Below are 22,317 nucleotides of genomic sequence, written 5' to 3'. Positions count from 1 at the left end.
TTTAGTCACATCAACTATGTATCTCCTTTTGACTCCCAATATAATCTGTTATATTATTTTTATATTTGGTTTTACTCACCATATAATGCATATGCACATGTCAACAATTCATCATCCTGTCTTCATAATTCAAGTAAATGAAAAGTATTAATTATACACACAGACGCACTTACTGTTCTACATCAATTTTTCATGTGTTCAGTTCACTGCTCATTATTTTAAATTAGACCACATGGCAGACCACAGTCTCTAAGTTGTTAGCAGTTATGAGATGCTGTAGGAGAGTGAGGTCAAAACCATAAGAATAGTGCAGAAGAACTGCAGCTTGTCTCCTAAAGCTTCTATCTGTCTGTAGGTGGCTTACTATGCCAAATGTTTAGCTCTTTCTTTTTCTAAAACAGGGCGCATATGATGCTAACATTAATGATTCATGTAGTAAATATCAATAGTTCATCACTCAATTGAAGGTAGTTTTACCTTAAAAAGCTCTTGTCTTTTCTTTTGACTTTGGGCAGCATCCTGGCCACGCCTCATTCGGCATGTCCGTCTTCAACTTGAGCAACGCCATTATGGGCAGCGGCATCCTGGGCCTGTCCTTTGCCATGGCAAACACTGGCATCATTCTCTTTACGTAAGTATGTTTGGACTACCGGATATATAGTGCATTGTGTTACATGTTTGATAGAGATTAGGTGTTAATTTGGTTATAAATGCCAAAAACAATGATTGCTCCACAGGATATACTTTGAAAGATTATTAAATTTCAGTTCAACTTACTTATCAAATTACAAAATGACAACAACAATAACCTCAATGCACTTTATATTGTAAGGTAAAGACCCTAAAATAAAGCAGAGAAACCCCCAACAATCAGACCACCTCCTATGTGCAAGACCCTGGCAACAGTGGAAAGTAAAAACTCCCTTTTAACAGAAAGAAACCTTCGGCAGAACCAGTCTCAGAGAGGGGCAACCATGTGCCACGACCAGTTTAGATCGAGGGGAGGGAGACAGCACAAAATACATGGATTAATAATAACTAATGCAATTATAAGCTGAAGCTTGTTAGAGCTCCCTGTCAGTGTCACCCCTCCTTACAGTCCTGAAAAGAGACCTAAAATAAACACCGGTTAGCATTGCATTGTTCTCCACAGATTAATTCATGTCTTCTTAGAATTTATTGTAGTGGAGTTTAAGATGACAGAATTATGGGTTGGGCAGGAAAGACAAAGATTTTCTGCTGCGTCACTAGGTGGAGTGTTTAGTGTGTGTACTAACTAACTTATACCAAATGATGGCAGAAAGTTCTTTTCACTTTTTGTTAGAAAAGGTGACAATCGCGTGTTACCACAACAACCATGACAATTCAGCATTTTGGAATCTTTTGTATGGTATAATAGTGTGATAATTATGGTACAGCTAAGGCTGAAGGGAATGTCACTAATTTGTTTGGAAATCAGAGTGTCTGATTATTAATTGTTGCACTGACAAAGTAAAAATGATTTTTATGACTCTTTTAGATATAGACTGTGGTCACGTACCACTCGGATTAGGGGGCACCTGTTCCCCACGGGGACATCTGAGCTTCAGTGGTCAGTTCCCTCACCAATCTGGTCCCATGCATATGCATTATTGGACTGTGGATGACTTCCATTATCCAACACCCCCTAAATGCCCCCAGTGTACCCACCGCAACTCCCTCTGTCATCCACTGTCCACGCACATGGCTGCAGTCCAGAGCCTAAAAATGAGAACTAGCTGGGGGTGTGAAATAACTACAGGAAGCTGTACAACTTTGTCCCTCTTCCGTCATAATCTCACTGCTGACACACAGTTGAAGAATGCAGCAATGGATGTATTTGTAGCATTTACGTGACACAGACATTAGTCATGCTACAACCATGCCAAAGTCATTTTGAAAGGACAGAATCCCCCCCCACCGAACACAAACATGAGCCAGAGCAGCTTCAAATGTCATTACGTTTTTTTTAACAGCAAGGGGTAGATACTCAGTTACACAGTACCAGTTTTTCATACTTCTACACCTCTCTCTCTCTCTCGCTGCGCAGAGTCCTCCTCATCGCTATAGCCATTCTCTCCTTATACTCTGTACACCTGCTCCTTGTGACTGCTAAGGAAGGAGGTTGGTATTTGCTCTTCAGACCTTTAAACATTTTTAAATGTTACGACGTTAAATGTTATGACTGCTGATTAAGGGATTACAAGTGTATGTTTCCACAGATGATAACATTTTATATACAGTATTTAATTGGGAGGTTACTGTAGGTCACAGGGAGGAGTATGACGCATGAGAAAATGCTCGGACAAGTGATTGTAACAGCACAAAAAAGTAATTGCTGTTATGCCAACTTTCGTTGGAAATCTCCACACCCTTACCTAAAGGCATTTGAAGAAATGAGAATGAAGTAGTTATTGCAAAGATAACTTTTTTTTTTTACAAAGAAGGGGCTAAGTAAGAATTGCAAAAGAGACTGTGTAACATACACCTGATTGTCTAGTTAAGGCTGGTATCCTTAGTCACTCTCTCTGTTCTGGCAGGATCCCTCATCTATGAGAAGCTTGGAGAGAGGGCATTTGGCTGGCCCGGAAAAATGGCTGCATTTGGATCAATAATCATGCAGAACATTGGAGGTAGGCCCTAAATCAGTGTATTTCAATGAAACATATGTGTTTTTAATTGCATTACTGGAGCTACAATAATATCTGTAATGTGCACCTCTAAAGAAGTATTTGTAGTTTGCATGAAACCTGAAGTTGCCCTTGTTGTCCTCTTGCAGCGATGTCCAGCTACCTCTTTATAGTGAAGTATGAGTTGCCAGAAGTGATCCGCGCATTCCTGCACTTAGAAGAAAACTCTGGGTGAGAATGGGCTCCTCTAAAGATGAAGCAAACTAATGTTCGTGTGCCATCTCTTGTGGTCTAACCTTGTGTTGTGTTTGCAGTGAATGGTACCTAAATGGAAATTACCTGGTGCTGTTTGTGTCCGTCGGAATCATTCTGCCTTTATCCCTCCTCAAAAATCTGGGTAGGAACACAAGTGAAAACCGTCATATTTTCTCCTTCACATGTTTTGTAAACTTTATCCACTTGCTCCCACCACAGACTGACTTCCAGTTTCACTAAAGTTTCTAAAGTTCGCTTCCTGCTATGTCTCGCCAAATTCCTCAGTGCCTCCATGTTCTTGCAGCTGTCTGTAAAACATACAGACAGCTGTATAAAGCAGCAGACGGGATAAATTCTTTATGTTAGAACTGAATTTGTTGATGATGATGATGGTGGGGTTTTTTGCATCTGTCACTATTTAAATTTGTTTCTGCTCAGATCACACTTGGTTGGTGCGTTTCTTTAATAGGGCTGACAAGCAAGAGTGACACATATAATAGAAAAGGCATCAAAATGCATTAAAAACAGCTATCTAGGTTCAGAGTAAGAAAGGAACTCACTTTTTGTTTTCTTGTTTCTTTTTTAGGCTACCTGGGCTACACCAGTGGTTTTTCCCTCTCTTGCATGGTTTTCTTCCTAGGTGTGGTAAGTTGAGTGTGAGCAATCGTAATATGTGCTAATAATAATGTGATTAAGAATTGTATGTCAAGAGATCAGTATGAACATAAACCATCTGTACGTAGGTGTTTGTCACTTGGGGTATGTTAGCATCTTTCAGCTAATAGTTTCTGTGTTACGGCCTGTTGCCAGTTACTCAGATTTCCGATTTGCCAGTGTCAGGACTACTAACGGAGGAAGTAGATTTTTCTTTCTTTTCATATTTACTTTCCCAGGTCAACACTCAACTTGTTGCCTAAAAGAACAAAAGTGGTAGGGAAAAGGGTCAAATAATTTTTTTGTTACCACGTTTTAATAAATTTTAGTTGCAACTTCTTATTCTTGAAGAAGGTGCAACTAAAACCTAAGATACAGCCTCACACCTCAACTAAGCAGTAAAACAACCGTCCTTAAATTATTTGTTTTAACCCTTCAGTATGGTTGACGCTATAATGGTATCTTTTGGCATTTTCTTGCTAGGTAGTATGACAAAATTACACTAAATGCAAATTACAAAGATGACATTTTTTAACAATATTAAACTCTTGATTCACTGTCACTCCTCACGTGCACCTTCTTTGGTAAAGGAGCCTGCTTCAGTGAACAGTCTTGATAAACCCAGCATGTGCTACCTCCGCAGCATCAAAAAACAGATAATTTTAGCTGCTAACTGGAGAACTCAGTCAATTATTTAGCAACTAAGTTGCCAGTTTATTTTTCTATGGAGTTGAAGGAAACTAGAAAAGAGCTAAAAGGAGTTTGAAATCACTAAGTTGCTGAGATGCTAATGTTGCTCCGTATCTTTTGGATGTCGTAATAAAAACTGTTAGCTAGTACGTTAGCATACAATATGTGACAATTCTACTTTGAAGAGCACAGTCAGACTTCATGTCAATCTTTTTCAGATAATATACAAAAAAACCCAGCTACCCTGCCCTCTGCCTTTCCTCCATGGCCACTCATCCAATCTCAGCATAAATGGCTCGGACATGCCAGGGCTCTACGCCTTGCAAAACAAGTCTATACAGATGGATTTCTCCCACGCTGACATTTCCCCAGCAATCATTGGCAGCCACGATACCCAGCACTCCACGGGAATACACTCTGAACCTCACTCAGACGTTGAGGAGATGTGCACGCCGAAATACTTTGTCTTCAACTCACAGGTTAGTTCGTTGTACTGGTGCAGAACCTTTGATTGCCTTCACAGTCCATTGCTTATTTGTTATTTTAAGAGGTTTTAGCTTCTGAAATGGAGAACTGTTGGGTTTGTCATTGTACATGTGCAAATATTCACCATTGATCAGTTCCCAATTAATTAGACACTCCAAGACTTTAGTAAAGTTGAAGATAATCTTGTTGCTGGGGTAAAGTCTTGAAAACATGTACACAATGTATCATGGGGCTGTAGGGGTGGAATAGACAAGACACCAGTATGCCAAGCCAAGACATGTTTGACATCTTTGGTGCTGTGTTTTCGGCCTTTGAGTGACAAATGTTTTGTTTAATCTGTGGGCAAATATAATCATAAATCAGGGTACACATTTTAAATGTGGCATTATACTTCATAAAAGCGAGTTAATCCAAATCCAAACTTTGTGTAATAACAGCTCTTACAAATAAAATTTCACGATGATACCTTTCACATAATTTAAGTAGAAAAATGAGACCGTTCAAAAGTAGCAGCTGGTAGAAGTAAAGGTCATTGTATTGTCTGCATGTCATGCTTTGATTGGAGACAAAGAAAGGAAACATATTCCGTGTCTTTTTATGCATACCAGTTTTTATGACCTGAGCAGACAGCAGTGCAGCACTGCTGTGTTCAACTGTCCAGTGCATCAGAAGTCTTAAATGCTGAGGAAAAGGTTTTTTAGTGCTCTCCCTCCTCTCTTTTCTCCTGAGGCTATATCAGCAGGCATTTCTGTTTTACAGCTACTTTACCCAGTAGAAGAATACTTCTCATATATATTACATCATGTTAATGGCTCGTTTCCGTACTTTTTTCATCCTTCCTTAGACTGCGTACACTGTTCCCATCCTGGCCTTTGCTTTCGTCTGCCATCCTGAGGTGCTGCCTATCTATAGCGAGCTTAAAGAGTAAGTATGTTACTTACATTTACATCATCACATCCTGAAAAACCATCAAACATCTTATACATACATTTAAATCATCATATGCTGACCCGTTGCAATGACGTCTTCCAAGAGAGAGGAAGCGAAGAAACAGTTAGTTCTCGATATTCTTGATGTGTTCAAAGCAAAAAAAAAAAGTTGATTAGTAATTCTGACATGGCAAAAATTGTGGTGTCTATGTGGGGTACTCCTAATGTGGATTAGTGGATGCCTCCTAGTAGTGGACCTCTGCCAGAGCTGGTATTGTTTACATTCATCTGGTTTCAGATACCTCCTCGTGCACTGCTGTCAGGGACTTTAACATGGATTTCTAATTAGCATTTTTCAGTAATACTGTCATTTGGGAAGTGCTAGTTGTGAGCTAGCTCCCAGCTACCGCCTCCACCTTATTCGAGGAAACACCAGGGCATTCTGAGGCCAGTCAAGAGATATAATCTCCCGAGGACACACTAGAGAGAAATAGGGGCCTCCTTCCAATAGGAAATGCCTGGAACTCCTCACATATGAGGTGTCCGGGAGGCGTACTCGTCACTTTCCCGAACAACCTCAACTGGCACCCAATCGCTAAGGGGGAGGCAAGTCCTTTGGAGAAAAGTCATTTCTGCCACTTGTGTCTACAATCTTGTTCTGTCGGTCACTACCTAATTTTAACAGACCACCTCCTGCAGAAGTGGCGTGATAATGGTGTTACTTCTGCAGGAAGTGGTTTGTTTTCGACACTTCCTTTTGTGTTCACCCTTTTGTCCAATCCTTATATTTCGATCGTGAAGTCACCTCTCTAAAAGTCTGTGTGTTTGCCATCTACAGTCGGAGCCGGAAGAAAATGCAGAATGTCTCTAACCTGTCCATCCTGGCGATGCTCATCATGTACATGCTGTCGGCACTTTTTGGCTACCTCACCTTTTATGGTATAAGCAACAGTTTAACCAACAGAAAAAAACGATTGGTTTTTGTTTGTTTTGTTCTGCCATTCCGTTCTTTTGTCTTGCTAGAATTCCTATTTTTCCATTTCTTCAGTCTCAGTATTTCTCACGGACTGCTCTTTTATCCCTCTGCATCACAGACAACGTGGAGGCAGAATTGCTGCACACTTTCACTAAAGTGTACAAGTTTGACACGATGCTGCTGCTGGTGCGTTTGGCTGTCCTCACTGCTGTCACTCTTACTGTCCCCATCGTGCTTTTCCCTGTAAGTACAACCTGCATAAACACACAGTCTGTCTCTGTCTTGTCTTCTGGAAGCCGAAAAAGTTGCCTTTATGGTAAAATATCATGCCTAGAGCTTATTTCTAACCTCTTTCATCACTCGCCTTCATCATTTGGAGCCTCGTTTAGGCAGCAGTTTAATTTGATTTACGTCAGAGCACACGAGCACAAACACCACGCCTGTAAATGTTGAACATTGCTGCCACTCTCTGTCAGTCTGCTTACAGACTGTGTTTTGTATTCACTGCAGTCATTCAGAATGTTTTGGGGGTTTTTTTTTGTCATTTTCTGGACACAGCTGCTTTTTCCCGGCGTTGGTAAAAAAGAACACACTGTTCAGTTTGGAGCTCCATCTTGTGCCGTCACCTCAAAGCTCAAATGCACAGACGAAGGCTCTTTAAAAAAACAAAACTTTTTTATCACATTAAGGCATACACACTGTAAGATTTCAGCAGTGAGGCCCGACTCTTTTTTACACCCGTTTATGTTGCTCTTTCTCTCAGCATGAAGTCAAAAGTCTGCATGTGTGTGATTTCCAGTCACCACAACTTCACAAGCCACATTCATTCACACGTACGCTTCCCCTCTTACTTGCCTGTCCATACATGGTCAAGGACTAATTTTAGCTTGACCTTTATCTGACTTGAGGAGAACAAGAATGGCTGCTAGACAGAGGAAGTTTCCTGACCCGTTTTGGCTTCCAGGCACTCACGCACACACACACACACACACACACACACACATCTAAACTGGGTTTAATATAGAGAAGAGCAGCTGGGGCATGAATTCTTCTCGGAAATACCTGAAGTTACAGCAGACTGCCACCAGGGGGCAGGAGCATTCAATCAGAGGAAAGTGCTGATGGAGAATGATGCAGCAAGTGATGGCATGTTATGGAAACACACTGCGACACCGCACTCACACACACGCACACACATTTATACAGACACATTTCTGTACATCGGTGCTCTCTTACATACAGCCTACACATTTTGTTATATTTTAGACGCATGGATGGAGCTTATGCCCGCACAGTGCCACTTCCGCCTCAGTTCCTTTGTTGTGTTTTGTTATGTTAGAGGGGAATCCCTTCAGCCCCCTCAGTCTCTGCAGTGGAAGTTTACAGACTCGGAGTGGACAGTGGAAAAACCCCGACTCTAACTGCTGCCTTCCGGGCGATAGAGAGGTGGAGCCAGTGAGACGAGCTAGAGAAGAGAAACAGACACAAACCTCTGCCAGGACCGCACAGTCCTCCAATTGTGTAGTTTTGTTGATAAGAAATATGCATCTGTACCCACTCTGTCAATGAGGAAGACAGTGTAATGGACTTACTTTGTTAGCATTATTGTGTTATCGTATTGTATTATTGTAGGGTCTTCACCTTACAATATAAAGTGCCTGAGGCAACTATTGTTGAAATCTGGCACTATATAAAATACATTGCATTGAATTGAATATTGCGGCCATATGTGAAATTATGTTCAAATCATATCAAAAAACGTAATCCTGGGTATTTATGATCCATGTCTAGTCACTGTGTGAAACATATCCAGCTGAGTCCTTCAAGAGAAATAGAGAGAGTTTGACAGAGGACATAGAAAACTGATAGCAGCAGAGAAACACGAGACTGAAACGGGATGCTGTGATGAATTAGGAAAAAGGCAGCTATGCAGCCTTGGCTTGGAGTTAAAAAACTAATGTGCACGTGGCTGTTTTATCAGCGTTGAAGCTGTTACAAGGAGATTTCTTTTAGTTATCCTGCTTTGCAAACTGATTTTAGATTGAATATGCCTGCATGTAAAGACATGACACATAACATTAGTCAGTCTTGGGTGTACTTTTAACTGGTGACAGTGTGAATGAAGTGACTGGGAAAGTTGATTAACAGCGTTCTGATTAAAATACACAAAGTTGGGGAGGTTTTAATTAACTGACCATAACTATTCCTACAATCACCGTTGCCATAACACTGCCGGAAGACTGGCTAGATCTAGATCCGTGCACGGCGTCGGATCAAAAGAACTGCTCAGTCACAGCAACGCTTATGCCAAGTTTCCGTGTGGCATTTGAGAATCTTGTCTTGAATGCTCCTGACCTTCATTTTGTAGGAAAATAAAATAACTTTAGCTTTATCTGCAGCTGTCTTTGACTCCTGTAGAGGACTATAAGAGACGAGACAAGACTGTATGTGTGGGAGATAAATGTCCAGATAAACGTTCAAGCCTGAAAGTGTGTGTGTGTGTGTGTGTGTGTGTGTGTGTGTGTGTGTGTGTGTGTGTGTGTGTGTGTGTGTGTGTGTGTGTGTGTGTGTGTGTGTGTGTGTGTGTGTTTGTGTGTGCATGCAGAGGGCGGTGCAGTCACGTGAAGGATAGATGCTTACAGAGGCCACATCACATAAGGCTTTGCCAGGATTCAGGATATAATGAAAGGGTTTTATGTGGAGTCAGACGTGCTCCAGTTCTCAGGCTCCAGCAGGAGATGGAAACCACAAAAGACGGCTGTAAGAGAGCTGATTAACACTTACAGCCAGTAATAACTTACTATCATCAACATAAAAATGTTCCTTTTGTAGCTCTGGCTTAAATACATGTATGTAAAGTCTTGTATGCTACAGCTGGTTTCTCTTTACTTCCTCTGCTCCTGCTTTAGTAATGTACATGTGACTGTGAATATTTGCAGATAGCCACTCAAGCTAAATATATTTAATGTGTCATGAGTGGTCATTTCTGGTGATTAATCCAGGCGTGTGAATGTCTTACTTTTTAATAAGTGTGCTCCTCCTAAGTGTGCTTCTGTAAACAGTTGTGTTATTTCAGTCCAGATGTGCTGAAACGCTTCCAAAAGAGCCGAGGGCAAACAAGCCTGAGGGGTCTTCTATTGAATTTAGGTTAAAAGGATGACACTGGTGTCATGCTGGAGGGGACAAACACCACCCAGACAGAAATTACACAACCTCAACACCCGAATGTTGTTCTTGCTGAAGTACAAAGCGTGTTCTGTATGTAAACCTCTGGGAAGGCAGGGCAGTCTGTGCCTCACACAGTGCAGTTGTTGTCCATCAGGATCGGTGTCACCGCTAGAGAGCACGGTTCACAAATATTCTTCTTAGGTTTGCTTGGCTGCATTAAAGCCTTTTGCCTAGAGAAGAAGTCATGGTTTGTAAAGCTTCAGTGGTTCTACAGCGAGGCAACACTTTTTTTTTACATATATATATATATATATGTATATATGTATATCCGAGAAGGGGCTTTCCTTACTGTGCTGCTTGTAGTTTCAGTTCACACTTGGTTTTGTCAGTCACACATTTAACTTTGCTCAGAAAAAGTCACATATGCTTGCCTATTTATTACCTTAGATCTTCATCTGTGGTTTGTTTTGGACTGACCGAAGCCTGGCCATACTGATAGGTTAGGAGTGCGCAGATATCAAAGGGTGCACTCCCAAGAGTCATAGTGCCAGATGACAGTCAGATGCTGAATAACTTGAAGCTTTGGAGTGAAATGCTGCGTCCAGGCTCTAGTTTTCCAAGCAGTCCTAATTACGCTGGTGGGAGTAAAGTGAAGGTATGGGTTGGGGCAGTGAGGAGGGGCTGTTTTAAAACGGCTAAGAGAGAAACTTGGGTTTGAATCGTTCATTTTATCTGTGCTGTGAGCCACTAGTTTGTCACAGAGAAGAAAGCACATGCTGGCAGCAACAAAAAAAGAGAAAAGGCGTAAAGACACGCCTCCTCCTCCTCCTCTTCCCCCCCCCCCCCCCCCCCCCCGGGGCTGAGCCCGCCCTCCTCTCTGCACTGGCTGATGCAATCCCATAGTTCCATTGCGCTGCGGGAGATAATCCCAAACAGTTTTGAATGGGCGCTGTAAGCAGGGCTCTTTGTGACCTCTCTCCCAGAGGCTTACGGGCTAAAGGGGCCTCAGGTTTTACCTGATACCTGCGACCTTTCACCCAGTTCAGGCTTTAACAGGTTGCCTGTAGCTCAAGGATCTCCTGGTTTTCTCTGACTCACACACACACACAAGTTCATAACTCTTGACACACTTCAATCACTGGCCAAATGTGAGGAATCGGCTTCAGTCGCAGGCTGGCAGCCGTGCATATTTGTTAATGATTCGGTTCTTTGACTGAGACAAGAAGAGAGCAACTGACTTTAGTGTTGGAATAAATTGTTTTTATCAAACAAACGTTTATTTCTCTATTTACAAGAAAGCTGAAAACACTGTTTCACCACATTCATCACCACTATGTCACTGTTTCTCCTAGATCCGTTCGTCCATCACCACGTTACTGTTCAGCGGGCGAGAGTTCAGCTGGACTCGCCACTTGCTGATTGCCGCCTTCATCCTGGCCTTTAACAACGTCCTGGTCATCTGTGTCCCCACCATCCGGGACATCTTTGGCTTCATCGGTGAGTCCTGACACTGAGTGTGAACAGAGAGCAACATTTCTGCCCTTTCAAAAAGACACATGAACCCAGAGTGAGTCAGTGAGGTTTGCCGGTTCACGCCTGATTGGCACCTTCAGATGAGGGATTGTTTAATTGGATAAAGCCGCTGGAAGTACAGAGAAGCTTAAAATGTCAGGTTAAATCCTTACCTGGTGAGGATTCTCAGGTTTAAGATTGTCAGGAAGAACACTTTCCTACTCACCCCCTTTTTAATAAAGAGTTGCCAGCAGATGCCTGTGCACATGTTCTGTTGGAGCAAAGACGATCACTTCGAGCAAAGTTTAAAAAAAAGAAAAAAGAAAAATCAGCTCTGCAAAACTAATCCCTAAATCAAACCAAAGAGTACTACTTTGTAACTGAGTACCAGCACCTCAAATCAATACTTAATGGCATGCCTATAATATATGAGGCTTGATGCTTTATTAAAGGTATTTTAAAAGCTTATGTTATGCACCTTAATTATTAAAAAGTCTAAAAAACACAGCTGTCACTCAACGTGTCACTTAAAGAATTCCTCATAGTGATTGGTCTGGCTGTTTGTTTCAGTTGTTGTCACCTGATGGCAGATTCAGTTTTCCTCTCGGTTTAATTGCAGGCGCCTCTGCAGCAACAATGCTCATCTTCATCCTACCCGCTGCCTTTTACCTGCGCCTGGTAAAGTCGCTGCCGTTGCGCTCCCCACAGAAGATTGGGGTAAGTGTACAGAAACACACTCGCAGTCACACACAATGCTTTCTGCTGCTGTCTCACTGTATTGGCTTTCTCCATGTATCCACTGAGGGCCAGATGAATGTGATCTGCCAGAAATTTCCACAGACCCCTTCTTTCTTCTGTGTATCTCATCAAGCTGAATCCCTTCTTGTTCTGTCTCTCTCTCTCTCTCTCTTCAGGCAGCCATCTTCCTGGTCGTGGGAGTCATCTTCATGATTGGCAGCTTGACGCTTATCGTTCTTGACTGGATCCACAACCCCCCAGGCTCTGGGGGACACCATTAAAACACTTTTCTACCGTCTTCAGTTTCCCATTTAGAAGTGCAGCCACTTCCTTGACTGCCCCACAGCAAATCACTTGTTTTCCGTACCCACTGGTTTCCTTCATTTCATCAAATCGTTATAGAACCTCAGGCTATAGACATGAGTGCAGCACTGGGTTAAGACATCTTCAGTATCCTCCCAGAAAGTCCCACTGGAGGGGATCCTTTTAGCTTAGTTTGTATTTTTTTTTCTTTTTTCTTTTTTTGGATGTGAAACGACACAAATGAAAGAATCACAACAAGGGGTACCGGTCTCTGGTTTAAAATGCCAACATGCCACCGAGACAGCTTTAGATCGTCACCATCATCTTGATGATCATTCTTTTCCAGCTAAGAAGAAACAACAATGAACAGATACTCTGCAGCCTGTACTTGAAGCTGGAAGGGCTGGAACGATCATGTAGGTCCATCAGTCCTCTGTGAACTTTAAGGAGTCTTTTGGAGTGTGCCATCATCCATGGAAAAAGGAGCATATCTAGCATTGTGTTCAGTAGTAGCTGTGTAAGAAGCCATTACTATAATTATTACTACTATTTCCTAAAATTCCTGCGGTCGATTAAGCATTCATCTCTTCTCAAAATGACGGTTGATGAGCAATTTAATTCCATTTTTTATTTGGGAAATTCAACATCGATTTGCTGCTGTGTTACGTATTAACAACCAGAAGCTTTGCCAAAGTTGGCACGCACAAACAATTTTCTTTAGTAGAGTTATGCTAGATATTTTCAGCTCCAAAAAGACAAGGATCTTCCTTGCTGGTCTTTTTTCATTTCGGCTGTGCACACAAGATTAAGTGGGTGCTTTCAGTATTACTGTTCACAGATGGATCTAAATATGCAAGATACGAATGTACATAATTAAGTGTATCTACTGACAAAATGGTTGTTGTATATAATATCTTACTTGGCCTCTTAAGGCTGTTTCCCATTCAGCTGGATGATCATTTCCAACTAGCAGTATACATATACCTGCTGGAATCATTATTAAGGCACATACAGTAGAACTCATGAGATAAACATTGAATTGGTTTTTTTTTAAATAAGTAATTATATGGGGAAAAAATAAGTATGCATTTTAGACAATTTTTAAAAAAGATCAGCTAAAAAAGATACATATGAATAGGTTGACCTAAATATTACAATTATTTTAACTCGTGCCATATTATGCTCAAGAAGAACTTTATTCGAATGTACGTCCTTTGTTTTTGTTTTTTTGCATAATTATATGCTATTTAGTTTGAAGTAATTGTTTGACACTTTGTAAAAGTTTATGAGTTAGATGCGAAGATTGATAACAATCTCATGTAGGCACGTTAAGTAGGAAGTTAACCTTTTACTGTCAGGCCTGTAGGGATTGAAACGCTCCATTAAAGTGTGATGCAATGCTTAAACATTTACGGATATATAGAAATTAATTTAAGGAAATATAATATTTCAGTTATTAAGCTTTAGAGGCTGTGGTAGGCAAATTTTAACTTTACGCCAAACCATGCTAGCTAGTCAGTCAATATGCTAGCGAGGGCTAACAAGTCTCCAGGTTCCTTTGTTTTTACTTGGCATATAAACGAGATTGTTATCAATCTTCACGTGTAAGTCTTGACAATTAAGTGAAAATGTTCCCTTCACACACAAAATATCAAAGAGCAGTAATTTTTAGAAGTAAGGGTGCGGTAAATAATAACTAACAAAGAATGCTTCAATACCTAGATGACCATGCTAAAGGTGTCAGCCATTTTTAAGTATGTTGTGAAGGGTGTCTACCAAGATCCCAAGTTGCAACTCCAGATGTTTTACCTCAACATCTAAAGCTAAACATTTGGATATCCCCTAGCAATATATTTTTTTATATATATATAATTCTTGATGTTTTTTTTAATTTAAAAGAATAATATACAACCGGTAATCGTATTCATTATTTTATTGTGCCTTCTGAATTCTTGGTATTGTAATTGGCTTTTGAAACAGGTGCCTTAAATGTAACAGTGAATGGCGGCATCACAACCTCAGACTTGTTCCGTTTCACCGCTTCTCCCGTGCCATTGCGAGTCACACGCAGCCAAAGTGGACAGCATTTATAGATCCTTTGTGGATCTACGTACATAAAAACAAATAGATATTTCAAATGAAATAGTATATAATGTGCATGTTTTTGGCCTACAAACATGGTCTTTTTGAACAATTGTATATGCTCTGTAAATAATCTTTATTTTATGGTACACTGACACTCATTGCTTGTGAGCGGGTTGATGGATGAATTCTACTTGACTTCTTCTGCAATCCGTGTTTGTTTTAGTTTCTAAGTATGTATTAGACCTTTTTTTTCTCTTGCTGTCAGACAGTAGTTTGTTCTGGGTTTTTTTGGTCCTATATTTGAAGCTTGTATATTTGTAGAAAAGTTGTTCGCTATATATCTGTTTTCATATTTTAACATTAACCTGTCGTCACAATGCATTAACTCAACAGCCTACTTCCCAACACGGTTTTCCCAGGAGTCTCAGAAATAAGGCAACTGGGTTTATGTCACTAGCTGACCGTCACTGGGTTGAATTTTAAAGCCACGATTAAGCCGTGTTGATATTAAACATGTAATTTAACACTCAACAAAATTAGGACGAGACAAGTATTTTATGACCACACTACAGGAAGTTTCTTACAAGACACGTTAGTCATCTGTTACAAGACCAAGTGGTTCTTTTGCTATTGCACTGTGCAATGCAGTGTAGCCATCACTTAAACTAACATGTACTGTAAGCGTATATCTTTATGCATAAGAATCTTCCACGTTCACCAGCTCAAAGCTTTACCAGGACAATCATACACCATTGCTGGATGTATGTCAGTGGCTTGTGACGCATTGGTGTCATAGACATCTTTAAAAAGCCCAGTTTTTGGTCAGGTTTTATTTGCAAGGCATTACTTGAATATTTTTACAGCCTGATAAAGTCACCAAGCTTCTCGACTAAAGGGTCACTTGACCCGTGCAGTACTCACTATCAATATTCAATAATAGGTGTTTGAAAATCTGCCTCACTCTCTCCTCTGGGTCTGTTACTAATGTAAGAGTTTTTCTCAGTTCCTCAGGATGAGTTTTGTCTTTTCAAGCAGCTCATCCAATAAAAAGAAGAGACAGCAGTTTTTTATCAGAAAGCTCTTTCAACCTACTTTAGTATCTCAGGTATTCAGTCTGGCTGAACTTTTCTTCTCACTTTCGGATAGACTCGTATCATATCTCTTTTCCTTTTTTGTGTGATCGAGCCAAGCTGTACAATGCCGTGCTGGTCTAAATGACAAGTCTTCTCATGGATTTGTAAAACAGACAAGTCCCCAGAATGTGTTTCGAAAGAAGGTGTAGAAAAACCACCTGCCTTATTTTTCTATGGAGCCTCAGCCGTGTAGAAGCACTGGCTTAATGTTTCTGCTGTTCACAGTGTTCCTATGGATCAGATTGAACATTCAGATTTGTAATTTTACCTAAACAAAGGGGATTTTTTTTTCCTTTTTTTTGTATCGGTGATGCTGTTTCATTATGATGAACAATAAAAATGTGAAATAAAAACCATGTTTTTATCATTTTTTAACTTTTAAAATCATAGTTCTTTAAAGAAATCCAAAGCAAACGAACAAGTGGTAATAATAGAAATGCAGTATATTATAAAATGTTTGTAAATGTGGATATGGGAAAAATCCCTTATGTCGCTCCAGATTTTATATAACATGCTGGGGTGGGGGTGGGGGGGTTCTAGTTTGTGTCTGAGAAGGTAGTGACCAGAACCATATTTCTGTCATAACAATTAGATGGTATTGGGCCTATAGAAATAAATCTTCAATTTCCTGGATACCTAGCATCTGCTGCTGACATGTAACACCTGCTTGTAATGTCCCAAGAGTCAAAATGAGGAATGTTATAATCTTTCCATTTTTTTCTTTCTCCAAAGAGTTTTTCTCCTGCATTTTGCAAATACAGTAATAAAAATGCATAAATTTCATATATCTGCCACAACACTGTTGAGCTTGAGTAGTACAGTGACCAACAATACTTCATAATGGTTTGGAGTGACTGAATGTACTGATGCTTGTACACTTCTAATGATGTGCAATTCATTTTAAAAGGTTTTGCAGAGTTTTAAAAAAAATCCACTGATACTGCATATTTTCCTGTGCCAATGAATATAAAACTACTTTAAAAAAAAAAAAAACTACTCAACAGTTTATAATTAAACTCATCTCCAGCTGGAGCATTAAAATGGCTATACACATCAACAAATCAATAATCCTAATTTAATATAGCACTCAAAGGCTTTTAGAGTACAAGCACTTTACCATCTATCACACACTGTGTCCAGTTTAGAATCTCTAATTATCCTAACATGCATGCGGCTGAATTGTGGACAAAGGAAACCCACAGAGGCACAGCAGTCTCCACACAGAAAAGCCCCCAGCTAATATTTAAACCAGGAATCTTATTGCTGTGAGGCAAAAGTGCTGACCAGTGCCATATGTTTCTGTATGAATACTCTTGTTGCTGCTTTTCTTTCTATTTTCTACTTGATGCTAAAACTTCCTGTAACTTAAGTGTCATTTTGACTTTCACTGAAACAAAGATTATTCTTAAAATAAAAATTATTTCACTTTGCAAAAGACATAAAGTTATTTTCTGACATTTCTATGCTCAAAGCAAATAACTGTATTGTACTTACCATAGTATTTTTACACCATTATTTTAACAATCATTAAGAACTCATTAACAGGCTTATTAAAGCCTGTTAATGAGTTCTTAATGATTGGTGGCCCATGCTTCAGTTTTTCATCAATGCCATTAAAAATGCCTCTATGAAAAATTGTGTTGTCCAACTGAGATTTTATGTGTGAGCACGGCATCTTTACAAGACAATGCAGATTCCACCACATGGAAGTTGTAAATCTGGTTATGCCACACGTGTGAGCTTTGACCTCTGATTGACAATCTGTAGAAACCTCCCTTCACCTCATTGTGCTGCTCCTTTGCCTCATATACCTGTTAAAACATTTTTGTTCTCTTCATACATAAATAATGAACCGTGTGCATTCATAGATTAGCATCCACAAAAATAGTAAGAATGTCTTTCAAATGCTCCCATTTCCCAGAAGTCCAGCTTGCTGCAGTGGCAAAGGGAAAGGATAGGATGCATGAGTAATAAACTGAATAGCACATTTATCTTCCACATTAGATATGTTAAGTAAACACAGGATATACAGCAAATATGACTCACTCTACACACCCAAATCCATTGTTAATGGAGCTTTTTATGAATAACTTAATTTATAATGTTTAGAACTGTGTAACCAGTCAGTAAGCCGTAGCTTGATGTTGCTATTTGTTGTTTCTGAAGAATGTAAAGCTTTAAATGTATTTAGATGGAAGTGTAATTGAAAAAGGGAGCAAATAAAACTGGATCAAGGTGTGCCACTCCAATGTAAATAATCAAAACAGACCTGCTTCTTGTGATTCCTGTTGCTGTTCTCTTCTCTTCTTTTTTCCTCTTTTCTGATTCACCATTCTCCACCAAGACGTTTCTTCTTAACTATATTCTTCTCTCTTCCTCCTCTTAACTCTTTACCTTTGGAACTAATAGTCCCCCCTTTCCAAAACCCTCTTTGCTTCCTGCCCCCCTCCCATACCACCCACTATCTTAATTTTATGAGGATTAGCTGTACCGTTCTGTAAATTCCTGGAATACACTCACCGTTAATAACCTACTATCTGTGTGGGAAAGAGGCTCAGCACAGCACCACTAAACTGCTGAGAACTGAAGTCACATTACCCAGATTTTTTGACCTGAGAAAGTACCTGGCCATAATTAAAAGCTCCCACCATGATCTAATAAGAATTCCAGTTCTGATCATCAAATTCTCCTAATGCAGCTTATAAACCACAAAGTGATTTATCTGGTATGTTGGGTGTGTAAGCAAACTCTTACAAGTGTACTAGACCCGATCGCAAATGTGTTACATGTGAAATATGCTACTTGGCTTCTGTTTTGTGTCCAAATATTTTGTAGAAGTAGCTGCTAAATGAGTCATCTAGTAGGTGATTAGCTATGTCAAGCTAGAAGCTAATTTTCTCAGTGCTTTGTAGGTGTAAAACTACAAATGTGTAACAGCTTTACAATTTCAGTATAAAAACTAGAATTATAACCAATTAAGTTACAATTTACATCTATGTGTGTCCAGATTTACATAATACTTGCTTCATACCAGGGATGGGCACCTCATGCAAAACTACTGTTCCTTATTTGCAACAATAAACCCCAAACCACTCCAGATTTGTGACATGCTAGCTGTATTTGATAGAATTTGTACTGGGCCATCATAACTTTTTGACAGCTTTAAACATTTCTTTTGCATTAGCATCTAATCTCACCACTCCACACACCACACCACTAGTGTTTTTGTTCCATGCGCAATACTGTCACACTCTTGGCAGGAGTAGTGTATTTCCAGTATAAGGAAAAGGGTTTGTTTTTTTGTTTTTTTTAAAGAAGCTGCATAAACTATTGGAATGTTTTATGATTGAATTACTATGCAATTATATAATTCAAAATGCATGATACTTCAAAATGCATGATCATCGTCTTCACAATCTATTTTGTGAGTTCACATTGCCAATTGAGAACCAAAAGATAATCAGTTCATTAAATCAATCGGTTCATGTGAAAGTTTGTGACAAATTTGAGGAAATTCCCTCAGGATGTTCCTGAGATATTTTGTTAACAACTGAACAAAAGGACAGACAACTGAGAACATAATGCCTCCTGGCTATAGCTGTTGCCAATGTGGAGGCATAAAATCCCCACAACAGCTCATCTGAGTCATGTGGCAAAGTTGTCACAGTAGTTTTCTTTCTAGCCACATCCTTCAGATTCTCCTGGGGGAACACAATACTAAGTCTTAGCCCACCTGGGTCTATGGCTAAAAGTTATTTGCAAACATTTACCAATACCTCCACAACGAATGTGAGAAGCATTTCATTTGGGAGCTTCCATTTGGCTCTGTTTACATTAAGATTCTTCCAGATATTTGACCCCCCCAACATGCCATAAGGGTGAACCCAGAAACTAATTCTGGACATTTGTGTCTGTAGTATAATCCTTGCAGAGGCCAAATCCAGGTCTAGAAGTCTGGAGACTCCTCATCCTGTGTATGAAAGCTCCTTGTAATAAAACTGCTAACATTTAAACTAAAGAAACAGTAATAATACTATCTCCTATCATAACCAAGGACACCTTATACTATGCTACACAAATATGCAGTATATGGAAGCTACAGTATTCATTTACATACACTGCACAGCATGAAATCAAATTAAAAATAGTGTACAAAACATATGCCATGATTTTCAGGTTTATATGCAGCCCTATAATGATACACTGATCCTATTTCAGGGGGAGCCGATGCCACCTTTCTGGACATGCCCCTGGGTGTGTCTGACTGATGAGTCATTCTAATTACTCATATATTACGGTCAGTGTGTTCAGAAAACTCATTTTAAACTGTAACATGTCTCCACACGTTTTTGATCTCCCACTGGGTTTGCTCACTTACAAAGAAATGAACAGTCTCTTTTTTTGACAGTTTTATGAAGGAATATCAACCAAAAGACCAGAAAAAACATAAACATATAAAAGGTATAATCTAACTTCCATGTCATTGAGTAAAATGAATATTTGTGTCATGTTCGCGTACCGGCAGTCAAGGAGAAAAGGACCCAAAATGCAGGTTTCAGTGAGGCGAAGTAGAACTCAAAATAACCGCTTTATTAGCAGGTTGCCGGTAAACAGAGTCCAAAAACAAACCAAAAACCCAGGTGGTCAAGAAAAACAAATCCAACCAACAGTTCAGGGGGCTGACCCGGAGGCCGACAGTGCAGGAGGCCAAAACAGTTCAGTTCCGGGGGCCGACCGCGCGGACGGCAGTGGCGGCGTGGAAACAGTTCTGGGGCCAACCATGCGCACGGCGGCAGCGGCAATGCAAGTCCAGAGGCCGGCCACGCGGAAGGCAGTGGCGGCGTTCAGGAGGTCGTCCACAGTGGCGAAGATGCCCAACAAGCGGCCTGGCAGATGGCCGACGATGTTGAGCCGGCAGTTGTAGACCTGAAGGCTGCGTGGCCCCCGCAGCACCAGGCGAGGTGGAGGCCGGACCAGACGAGGCAGAAGCGGATGCGGAGGCCGGACCAGGCGAAGCTGAAGCGGAGGCCAGACCAGGCGAAGCGGGCGAAGCTGAAGCGGAGGCCGGACCAGGCGAAGCCGAAGCGGATGAGGAGGCCGGACCAGGCGACGCCGAAACTGATGAGGAGGCCGGACCAGGCGACGCCGATGATGCTGAAGCTGATGAGGAGGCCGGACCAGGCGACGCCAATGATGCTGAAGCTGGACCAGGTGACGCCGATGCTGGAGCTGGACAAGGCGACGCCGATGCTGGAGCTGGACCAGGCGACTTCGATGCTGGAGCTGGACCAGGCGAGGGTGAAGCCGGAGCTGGACCAGGCGAGGATGAAGACTCAGAGGCTGCAGCTGGTGAGGATGAAGACTGGGAGGCTGCAGCTGGCGAGGATGACGAGGCTGCAGCAGGCGACGGCGAGGAAGCCGGAGCCGGAGGCGCTGCAGGCGGTGGCATGGAAGCCGGAGACGGTGGCGCTGCAGGCGGTGGCGTGGAAGCCGGAGACGGTGGCGCTGCAGGCGGCGGCGTGGAAGCCGGAGACGGTGGCGCTGCAGGCGGCGGCGTGGAAGAAGCCGCTGCTGCTGCCGGCGGCGTGGATGAAGCTGCTGCTGCTGCTGCAGGCGGCGCTGAGGCAGATGAGGAGGCTGCTGCAGGTGGCATGGATGAAGCTGCAGCTGGCGAGGATGATGAGGCTGCAGCTGGCGGCTGGACGGGCTCCTCGGGCCCTCCAGCTGACGAGGCAGGAAACTGGCTAGGTTCTCCTGAACCTCCAGCTGACGAGTCTTGGGGCTGGACGGGCTCCTCGGGCCCTCCAGCTGACGCGGCAGGAAGCTGGCTAGGTTCTCCTGAACCTCCAGCTGACGAGTCTTGGGGCTGTACGGGCTCCTCGGGCCCTCCAGCTGACGAGGCAGGAAGCTGGACGGGCTCCTCTGGCCCCCCAGCGAAAACAGTCTCAGAACCAGTGGGCACCGGAGCCCCTGGCACACACAGGACAGAACCAGCAGGTGCGGAGACCCCTGGCATAGACAGAACAGAACCAGCAGGTGCGGGGACCTCTGGCAGAGACAGAGCAGGACCAGCAGGTGCGGGGACCTCTGGCAGGGACAGAACAGAACCAGCAGGTGCGGGGACCTCTGGCAGGGACAGAACGGAACCAGCAGGTGCGGAGACCTCTGGCAGGGACAGAACAGAACCAGCAGGTGCGGGGACCTCTGGCAGGGACAGAACAGGACCAGCAGGCGCACGGGCCTCTGGCAGCGTTGATGCTGACTGGGGCTGAGCAACACATAGGTTTGGCTCAGGAGGCAACAGTTGGGTGCAGTCCTCGGCTGACTCCTTAGCCTTCAGGGGTCCAGAGTCGACTGCGGGTTGAAACTCGGACTCTGGGGAGGCCCTGGAGGTAGTAAATGTCTCTAATCGGGCCAGCTTTTGAGGAACGAAAACAGTCCTGTTGGGAATGTTTTTCTGCTTAACACGAGTGAGAAAAGATGGCTGCTCAGCAGGAGACTGGGTTGAAAAAGGCTGAAGTGACAGTTGTGGTGAGAACGAAACTAGTGAAGGAGCAGATGATTGAGCTATAGGTAATGGAGGAGCTAACTGGGCAGCTGACTGAGCTGAGGGCAGCTGAACAGCTAGCTGGGCTGCTGAATGAGCTAACAGTTGAAGAGGTGTTTGTAGTGAGCGTGATGCAGGGGGTGGTATAGGCTCCCCTGAGCCTCTAGGGCTCGGTTTTAACTAGCTGAACGAG

The 22,317-nt window shown here is 42.0% G+C and overlaps 1 protein-coding gene across 8 annotated transcripts in view; it reads left to right on the top strand.

Annotated features, from left to right (window-relative positions):
* The window catches only part of slc38a4 (solute carrier family 38 member 4), a 32,222-nt gene extending 16,292 nt beyond the window's left edge, over nt 1-15,930 (top strand). For all 8 annotated transcript variants that reach the window (XM_085387312.1, XM_085387311.1, XM_085387310.1 and 5 more), the window contains 13 exons: nt 516-631; nt 2,069-2,142; nt 2,559-2,651; nt 2,798-2,879; nt 2,963-3,045; nt 3,490-3,548; nt 4,466-4,726; nt 5,578-5,657; nt 6,501-6,601; nt 6,757-6,881; nt 11,159-11,303; nt 11,938-12,035; nt 12,233-15,930. In XM_085387312.1, coding sequence (XP_085243438.1) covers nt 516-631; nt 2,069-2,142; nt 2,559-2,651; nt 2,798-2,879; nt 2,963-3,045; nt 3,490-3,548; nt 4,466-4,726; nt 5,578-5,657; nt 6,501-6,601; nt 6,757-6,881; nt 11,159-11,303; nt 11,938-12,035; nt 12,233-12,337 — 1,422 coding nt within the window. In that variant the 3' untranslated portion in view covers nt 12,338-15,930. The remainder of the gene's footprint in view (nt 1-515; nt 632-2,068; nt 2,143-2,558; nt 2,652-2,797; nt 2,880-2,962; nt 3,046-3,489; nt 3,549-4,465; nt 4,727-5,577; nt 5,658-6,500; nt 6,602-6,756; nt 6,882-11,158; nt 11,304-11,937; nt 12,036-12,232) is intronic.
* Nucleotides 15,931-22,317: the final 6,387 nt, after the last annotated feature.

This window comes from Rhamphochromis longiceps, linkage group LG17 (assembly GCF_057381845.1).
Source record: "Rhamphochromis longiceps isolate RC_006_pf linkage group LG17, R_longiceps_female_GT1.1, whole genome shotgun sequence".
In the NCBI taxonomy this organism is placed as follows: domain Eukaryota; kingdom Metazoa; phylum Chordata; class Actinopteri; order Cichliformes; family Cichlidae; genus Rhamphochromis; species Rhamphochromis longiceps.
Note: the sequence above shows the minus strand (reverse complement) of the source record. Positions and strands in the feature narration are given on the sequence as shown.